A 9,013-nucleotide genomic window follows, 5' to 3' on the forward strand; every position below is an offset into this window, starting at 1 on the left:
CCTGGCCTCACCTGTCCTTGGGCATGGGGTGGGGCGGGTCCTGGCTCTGAGGCCGAGGCAGGAGGCTCTCGCCCGGCTTCCTAGTTCATATTTGACTCTCTCCTCTAAAACCTGTGCTGAGTCTTTGACTGCATGCACGGAAGCACAAATGTTCGACTTGTATTCAAAAAAGGTACAAAATCAACTAGGATATAAAAGTTTTGGTGATATAAGGCCATTCGCTCAAGTCCACCTTGGAAACCTGTAACAGATATTTAAATACTATAGTGAAAAGGATCTTAATATACTTTTTCTTTTTTTAAACACCATCTGAAGTAATTTGCTAGGATTAAGTGTGTAAAAAGAAAAACAAAAACACCTCAGTTCCCTTTGAGGGCACTTTGTCCTTGAAGAGCGTGGGCAGGCGGGCGGTCAGTGCTTCAGCCACAGGTAGGCCTCGATGGACGCCTTGCTGCGGTCCCCGTAGTCACAGAGCAGCTCCTCCCTGGCTGCAATGTCACGGGAGACGATGAGGGTGAGGTAGGCACGCCTTCGATGCCTTGCAGCGTGGTCTGGCAGTTCCGGCACTTGCTGAGGTCCATCAGCCAGCCCGGGCGGTTCGTCTCCCTTGTGACATCCACGCAGTAGGTTTTGCTGCGATACTGGAAGTAGTATATGTAGCAGCCGTGGAAGGGTCTTGTGTGCACAGAGCCTCTCGCTTCTTGGGGTCAGTGATTTCAATGAGGTCCCCGTGGTAATCTACCACGAAGTCACCCCGGGACAACTGCTTGTTGGCAATCACACCCCTGCATTTGCCATGGATGAGGTCAATCTTGATGCCTTCCTCCTTCCCGCTGTGGATCAACTCACCCATTCCTTTCCTTTCTTCCGACTGCAACTCAGCTTTGCGCTTCCTGAAACTTCTCCAGCCGGGTAGAAGTCTGTGGGTTTGCGACTCGGTTGTGTTTTCCCTTGAGCTCCCCCCTGCCCCCAGCACCCTTGAGCTTTTTTCTGAGATGCCTATTTGCTCTTGAGAGGCTCTGTCAGGGCTTGCTTAGTGATGGCTGCATTGGTAGAATCACAAGACGAAGTTGGAGTTTTTGGAGATTCTGCTGCTTCAGATTTTTGATTCGGGAAAGGGGCCCGGGGACCCTTCCGGGTGTCTTTGAGTTTCTGCTCCTCAGCCTTTACAGCACTTCGTATTGCATTCCCAGCATTTCTCTTCTCGCTTCCTGTAGATCCCAGCTAATGGTTTCTCCTGGCATTTGCCTTCATGATGTGCAACTGAGTTCTCTTCCCGAAGGGGGGAACGCATTCCAGAGCACTTGTTTGGGCTCATGTAGGAAAAGATCTTCGACTGCCCAGCGAGTACGTGTCGGTGCGGGGCCTCCCTGGGCCCCTCCGCTCCACCATCTCCAGCCCGGGGCCGCCACCGCCGCTGCCTCCACCTAGCCGGGCTTGGACATCTTCCTGCCTCTCGCCATTGCTGGGATCCCCTGGGAAACCGAGCTTTGGAAAAAAGTTGGGAGCAGAACATCTTGCCAGAGGGGCACAACAGGTTCATGTGCAAGGGCTGCAGCAGGAAGGAGCTGAGCACAGCAGCCAAGTCCAAGTCAGGCACAACTGAATAAATTTAAACTTCATAGGTCTGCACTCGAATTTCCATAGGTGCTAAGGTTATGACTGCACTAAAGCTCTATGCCAAAGGTCAGAGGACAGTGTTATCTATACAAAATGACAAAGAGAAGGAGCAAAATGTAGTCTCAGGCCCCAAGTCCACCCAGAGCAAGTGCAGAGGACACTAGCACGGAAGAAATTGGGAATCACACAGCTGAAATGTTTGAATCATTAGCGTCTAAAGTAAAGAAACAACAGCAAAAAGGTATAGAGCAACTCGGACCAGAAATAACCTCTGAAATTAAAAAAAAACAAAACACAAATCTCTGAATTAATAGTGTCTGAAGTACAGAATCAAACGCAGAAACATAGGGAGGAAATCAGATCAGAAATAATCTTGGTAATAAAAGAATTAATAACTGCTTCTCAAGAAGACACTGGTGAAAAAATAGAGGAAATTAGAAAAACAATGGATCCTTGAATGAAAAATGCAGGAAAGAAATAGATCACATGAAGCAGATTCAAATAGATATAGAGGAACTTAAAATCTCAGTCACAAGCTTGCAAAACTGTTTGAGTGAAAGTGAAGATAGAGTTTCACATCTTGAAGATGCTGTTGCAGCTAGTGAAAAGGTAAGAAAAGATCTCTTAAAAACAACTAGGATACAGGAAAAAATAATTCATTACCTGCAAGATGATGTGAAGATGAACATGAGACTAATTGGCATCAAGAAGAAAAAAGGAGTCAATACAAATGATATAAAAAGAATATGGGCAGAAGTAATAGCAGAAAACTCACCACATACGAGGAAACAATCTGACATTCAGGTATCTGAAGCATACAGAACTCCAAATAACTTCAACCCAATTAAAAACACACCGAGACATATAATACTAAAGATCCCATAAATCCAGCACAAGAACAATATACTGAAAAAAAAGATCAAATTTAAAGGAAAACCTATCAGAATTATAGCAGACTTCTCTTCACAAACCATGAAGGCAAGAAGAGCATGAAGCAGAGTACTTCAAGTCCTCTATGAAAACAAATTCCAGCCCAGACTACTATATCCTGCAAAACTCTCTTTAAAGTTTGATAGAGAAGAGAAATACTTCCATGACAAAGAACAACTAAAGAATTTCAGGGCTGGAGAGATGGCTCAGTGGTCTAAAGCACCTACTTGAAACAAGCTTGGCAAAGCACAGGGACCGCGGTTCGATCCCCAGCACCACATGCCAGCCAGCCCCACCCCCTGGTGGGCTGAGCTGGCCACACACACACACACACACACACACACACAATCACACACACACACACACACACACACACACACACACACACACACACACACACACACAATAAATAAATAAATGTAATAAATAAAAATAAATAAATATTTAAAAAAAAATAAAGAATTTCATGGTGACAAAGCCAACCCCACACAGACTACTAAAAGATGCTCTAGAGAGGGACCAAAATGTTTTGAACTCCATGAACAAGCACAGAAGGAACTCACTGAATAGGGCAAACAATTCAACACAGGAGAAAAAGGAGTAAAAAACAGCAGGTAAATAACCTGTCAATCGTGAGTTAATACGTAAGTTCAACATATCAATACTTGATGGAAAATACCTGTTCCATGTTATGTCTAAGATGTTTGATATTCAGACAGATAGTGAAGTTAAGCTCAACTGCCTGTGTTGTAAGGTAAAAATAATAAGCATCTCTTTGGGAGGGTTAACAACCTGCAGATAAAAAATTAGAGAAAAAGAAGGGTTGCAAGGACAGCCAACAGTTTGTCCCTAGCCTTTCAAGGTCAAATGAGGTCTCAGAACATAGGAGAACCTATACTGTAACATCATGTAACTCAGTGATGTCCCAAATTTTCTTTTCTTTTTTTCCTTTCTTTTTTAAATTTTATTGAGAAACAGCAATGAGACAGTTTCAAAACTGATTAATAGGACAGTTTCAATAATTAACACATTGTACATTGTTATCTTCTTAGTGGTTATCCATAGTACAAGATGTAGACAAGATATCCTGTGTAAACACTATTAGTACAAATCTTTCTTCTCTGAATTCAGTGAAGGTAGCTGTATATCTATCCTAAGTGTTCTGTATATACAGATACAAAATAGTTCTTCCTTTGTATCCCTTTTTTCTTTTAGTCCTGTCAGAGATGGGTATTCCATTGGCATCTAAATACTATATGATCCAAATTTTCTGATCAAAGAGATTAGGGGGCCAAAGAGGAAGGTGATCGATGATGTAGTGTGTGCCTAAGGAGAGTCACATGGAGAGAAAACATTTTCTCAGGCTTTCACAGAGAGCAAATTGGCCAAGCAATGGCCATGACTCATCCACATGGCTGACACTGACAAAGTGTCTACAAACTGCGGTACAGGGTTAATGTTTAATTATTTGATCAATCTTGCATACCTATATCTGTTAATATGGGCAATAGGTTCAATGATAAAAATACATAATATAGAAACTATTGTTCATTTTTTATTCATGCTTTGAAATTCTGTACTGTACATATTGCTGTATGTTACTCTGTTTCTATCTTTGTTTTTGCTTCATTTTTGTTTTTCACTCCTTAAAATAAAAAATTTAAGAAGTAAAACAAGAAAAAATAAATCAAACAATATGGAGAAATTGACACAAGAAATTCACTTATATAAACAAGGAATACTAACTCACATCGCAGAACACATAGGTTGAAGGTCCAAATAAATATACAAAAGAACATTTGCAAATAGTAATAAATTTCACAAAATCAGTAAACAAAAGATCAACACAATAACCAAATATCTGCTTTCTATATCTCAGGTACAAACAAATGGTAAAGGCATTATTAAAAATTCTACCAAAATAAACCTTAACTACACAGTAAAAATTTAAACAAAGATTTATAAACTCTGGCACTGAAAACACAAGACAGAAAAAAATAGAAATCAAGAAGTACAAAAATAACCTTATACATTAACTTGGATCATCTAAGTTTTCTCAATTATTTCCAATTTCCCTATAAACTTACTGTCACCATGATTAAAAAATATAAGTGTTTTGGAAGTTTAAGAAACCAAAATTTTAAAATTCATATGGAAATGTAAATATAAGAGAATAATCAAGATATTGTGAAAGCTGAAAACAAATTTGGGAGGTGCATATGTCCAGATACTGAGAAATGTTAGAAAGATTCAGAGCCCCACAGGAAACAACCGAAAGTGCGTTTAGCAGCCAAATATAATACTTTTTTTTGTATTTGTTTCTGTTGGTAGAAGTTTGCAAGCCCATGTTTAATTTTGTAAGTTCAACACTGAGGTGAGCGATAGAAGAAAGCTTACCTTGGGAATGACGTAGTTTCTGAGTTTAAGGTCACGGGTCACTGCGTGGGGCAGGCTGGTGGGAAGCAGGTCAGTGTACCTCTGGACCTCATGCAGCACAGCATCGGTGTAGGGCATGCGGCTCCTGTCCTGCATGCAGGGGCTCCGGTGCCTGCCAATCACGCGCTCGATCTCTTCCTGGACTTTAACTGGTAAGACACAAAGAAGAAAAGTCAGAATAAAAAAGAGAGTGGTACATCTGTCACAACAACTCAAGACTTTTTGAAATGTGATGAAAGTGACCCAAAAACATTATAAATCATTTATATGCCCTGATATTTAGACTTATCAAGGGATTATGTGACATGTAGGAATATTGCACTTTACTACAAATTAGTTGTCATGAAACAAAGGGCCATGCCTCATATCTAATATAAATAAAGTGAATTAAATGTTTCAAAAATAAAAGGAAAAATAAAAACAAGGAATTACAGTTTTTATAAAACAACAAACACAAATCAAATATTAAACTAGCCTCAAAATAATAGGTAGGCTTTTAAATTAAATTATAATTGATCTATACTTACGTACAGGATTTGTATGTGTAAACAGTGGCACAGTTATCCTTATTCCAGTTTTTAAGTGTGACTACTTTGAGAATTGTAATAGCTGATTCTGAAAATTATAATCATATTTCCAAACAGAGATTCACTGCTCCTTGTCCACCTTTTTATAGACAATATTTGTCAAATTGTTGGTATGAACAATGAGAAATTTCACTTCTATCTAAACTCCATATATAAACACATGTCAACTCTGGAAGTATATTAAACACAAACAGGTACAGAAAAATACATCCATGTACAAGTTTTCTCCTAGTCACTTGCCAGATACCTAATAATGATGACTACTCCAATGTTCATTGCTTGCTTTCTTTTTTCTTTTTCTTCTTCTTTTTTTTCTTTTCTTTTTTTTTGGGGGGGGGGGGCGGAACCAGGAATTGCTTGCTTTCTAACCAGGTAAATATTGTTCCCAGTGGACAAAAAAAATGTGACCATGTTTGATGTATTCTTTGAGTATATGGTTTATTGCAGTCCATATTTTTCAATTTCTTAAATTAGATTTGTCAATGAGTAATCAGGTAGATGTTTTAGATGCTCAGGAATATATAAGTGCCTGGTGACTGGTGCCTTCAGACTACCCATCCCTTCCTTGTTCCTGGAGTTTCCTTCATGCCCTCGTCATTCACCTGCTCTGTGGTGAAGTATGCTTTTTACACCTGGCACCCAGCGACCTGCCTGTAACTCTCATCTTCCTCTGTGAGCTCTGACAAGTGCTGGAGCCCATGCCTTCCTCTGAACTAGCTTGAGACACTCAAATGGATGCACTTGTGAGTCAAATTGAGTGGCTCTTTCTCAAATTTAAAGTTCTTAAAAACACCCTTTGCTATTAATAATGACATAAGAGATACCCTTGAGGTTTCTGGTGCTGTGCTGTTCACAACTGTTTATATTTAACCTGGTCTATCCTCTAGATTGTCACCTGAATCCTAGTGTCCTGAAATTCCATGACCCCATGTATTAAGAAGGTACTCTTATTTCCTCCAGTGTGCCGGATTCTTGGGGAGAATTTCTATAAGATGTCAAAGAATGAGAGTGTTTACATCAGAGTTCTTCACTCTCTCTGGACTGTATTTATGGCTGCTGACTTGTAGGAAGGAAGATGAAGAAAAGAAGTCAGGGACTATGAATGAAAGGGGTAGACCTTTGTCCAAACTGCCCTGTCTTTCCTGTTCCTCAGAATTTCTCTGTCACTGTCCAGGATCTCTGAGTACAAGGCTTGCCAGGCAATTTTCTGAGGAGTGAGCATCTGTTTTCCAGTGATGCAGTGAAGTCAATTGCTGAATGCAGAGCAGGAGTCTCCTTCTCAGCCTGATTCTCCACCTTCACTGGCCCCTCTTATCCCCAAAGAAGAATCCACAGGGAGGTTGTGGAGCCATGCCTGGTTGTTCTTTCTTTATCAACCTTCTTCTTCTGATACTTAAATTACAACTCTGTCCTTTCCTCTCAGTTATCATCTTTAATGCTCCTCTATGTGCCTCAAATACTCTCTAAAGTGGCTATTTACTGTCTCCATCTACCATGGAAAGCCCAAGTATCACCCACAAATATGTTATCATCACATCAGAAGAATCCTGAAGTGGAATGAACATTAAAAGTTTTATACTTGCTGTAAAAATAAAATTTTGAAGATAACTTTCTTTTATTCTTGTGTTTTTATTTATCTACTTGTGCCTGTGTGACACTTGGGGTCGAAGCCATGTCCTCACATAGCACGGTTTTGCTGTCTCCCAGCCTAGTCTTGAACTGGTGGTCCTCTTGCCTCCACCTAACACAGTGCAAGGAATATAGGCTGGTGCTACTGCATCAGGCCTAAAAATAAATTTCTCTAATAGCAGTGTTCATAAAAGATAACCTCATAATGACTACTTAGGTCCTCTAAAATTCTTGCTTTGTTAAATGAAAATTTTAAGGAAATAAACGTGGAATAGTAACATTTCTATGGGAGGACCTTCTACTTAAATCAAAATATTTATAATAAACATTAGCTTAAAAATATTTATCAGGTTTTCTATCATTTCAGGCAAGCTCTTTCTATTATGCTTCAGCGCAAAGAGTTTCCTTTTCTCTATGGCAGACACAGAATTAGGATAAGGAAAGCTTCCTGACTATTCATCTGTGGTACACTATCTCCTTTAAAAGTCAAGTTAACTGATGCTGACTATGTCTGCCCGAGCTCCTCTCCGTGGAATCTTCTTCTCTCATTGCTACGCTGTCTGCACTTCTCTGCGGCACCATCCCCTCATGTGCTGAGCCCTGCCTGCTCGTCCTAGCATTACCTGTGGCCCGAGGGCTGCTGCTGGGATAGAGCATTAGTGGCCTTCTGCCAAGACCCAAGATGAGTGACGCTAGCAACATCTTCCAAGCACTTTCTGGAGATTCACATGACTGTCATCCTTGGCCATACCTGCGACCTCTGGGTGTTTCATCAGGAGGAGGAGAGCATATCTCAGTGTTGAACTTGTTGTCTCTGTCCCAGCCCCGAACAAGTCACTTATGGTGATAACCAAGTTCTCATAAGTAAAAGCTGTTTCAGCGTTGTTTGCCTAGGAATGATTTGGTGCAATATTGGGATAAATTACTTGCCAGCCTATTTATTCAGAATAAATCTATAATAATTGATGGCGTTATAAAATTGGGCAAACAAATCCTGGAAGTGCCATGCTAGAAGAAAGTGGAGAGTCAGTTTAATTGACCCAAACTTCATTTCCTGCAACTCGCATCTTCCTGGGCGTCCATTTCTGTTTGTGAGACACTCCTTCGCTAGATGTACCATGCAGGATAGTGATAGCTCAAAACGTTGTGAGCAAAAACATGCTGATGCTTTCTTTTGCTATTTTGTCTTTATTCAGAGGACAAAAAGAAGGTAGAACAGAAATAATTTTGGGAGATGAGTATTTAATCATAAAAATGCTAATCATAGTGAAGAAAAACAGGAGGTACTTGCTCCTTCAATACTTTGACACTACACAATGACCCTTACACTGTCCACAATGAGAATCTTTAAGTAGAGCAAAACAAGCACATTTTCTGTTTAAGGCCTTAATAATTAGATTTTTTTGCTATTTATAAAGAAGTACAAGTTTGTCTTAATGAAAATAGGAAAATATTTGTATTCTTAAGGTTACAAGCTTAAGACAAGGCTCGTTAGTTCTTTCAAAAATTCACATGGGCTCAATATTATCTACTGACACACGTGTGTAAATATCATATAGTCTCCCTAATATAAACTCAAAAGAAGAAATACAAATAGAAAGATATAATACAAGTAAAAGGAAAGCAGGATCTCAAGGACTTAACTAATCAAGAGAGAGAAAGGAGAAGAGCTAGGAAACATGACCATGTCAAGCCATACAGTTATATGTAGAAGATGAGCAAGGCAATGATCCTGAGAATCTTCAGAAGATTTTTTAATCTAGCAGTTATTGGGAAAGATTCTCACTCTGACTAACTATATATACTGATAC

General features: G+C 39.7%; 1 protein-coding gene and 1 pseudogene across 2 annotated transcripts in view; both read right to left on the reverse strand.

Annotated features, from left to right (window-relative positions):
* The window catches only part of LOC101565950 (cytochrome P450 2C5-like), a 45,264-nt gene that overhangs the window by 21,847 nt on the left and 14,404 nt on the right, over positions 1 to 9,013 (reverse strand). Inside the window, exons 6-7 of one of the 2 annotated variants that reach the window (XM_004625493.2) lie at positions 7,954 to 8,092; positions 4,948 to 5,135 (exon numbers count right to left, since the gene is read on the reverse strand). In XM_004625493.2, coding sequence (XP_004625550.1) covers positions 4,948 to 5,135; positions 7,954 to 8,092 — 327 coding nt within the window. Of the gene's footprint in view, positions 1 to 4,947; positions 5,136 to 7,953; positions 8,093 to 9,013 lie in introns of those variants that run through there. The other variant, XM_023708837.1, reaches the window with a different exon arrangement.
* On the reverse strand, positions 302 to 1,463 carry LOC101565152 (annotated as a pseudogene).

The sequence above is a fragment of the Octodon degus genome, unplaced genomic scaffold (genome assembly GCF_000260255.1).
Source record: "Octodon degus isolate 3935 unplaced genomic scaffold, OctDeg1.0 scaffold00010, whole genome shotgun sequence".
NCBI classification, from domain to species: Eukaryota; Metazoa; Chordata; class Mammalia; order Rodentia; family Octodontidae; genus Octodon; species Octodon degus.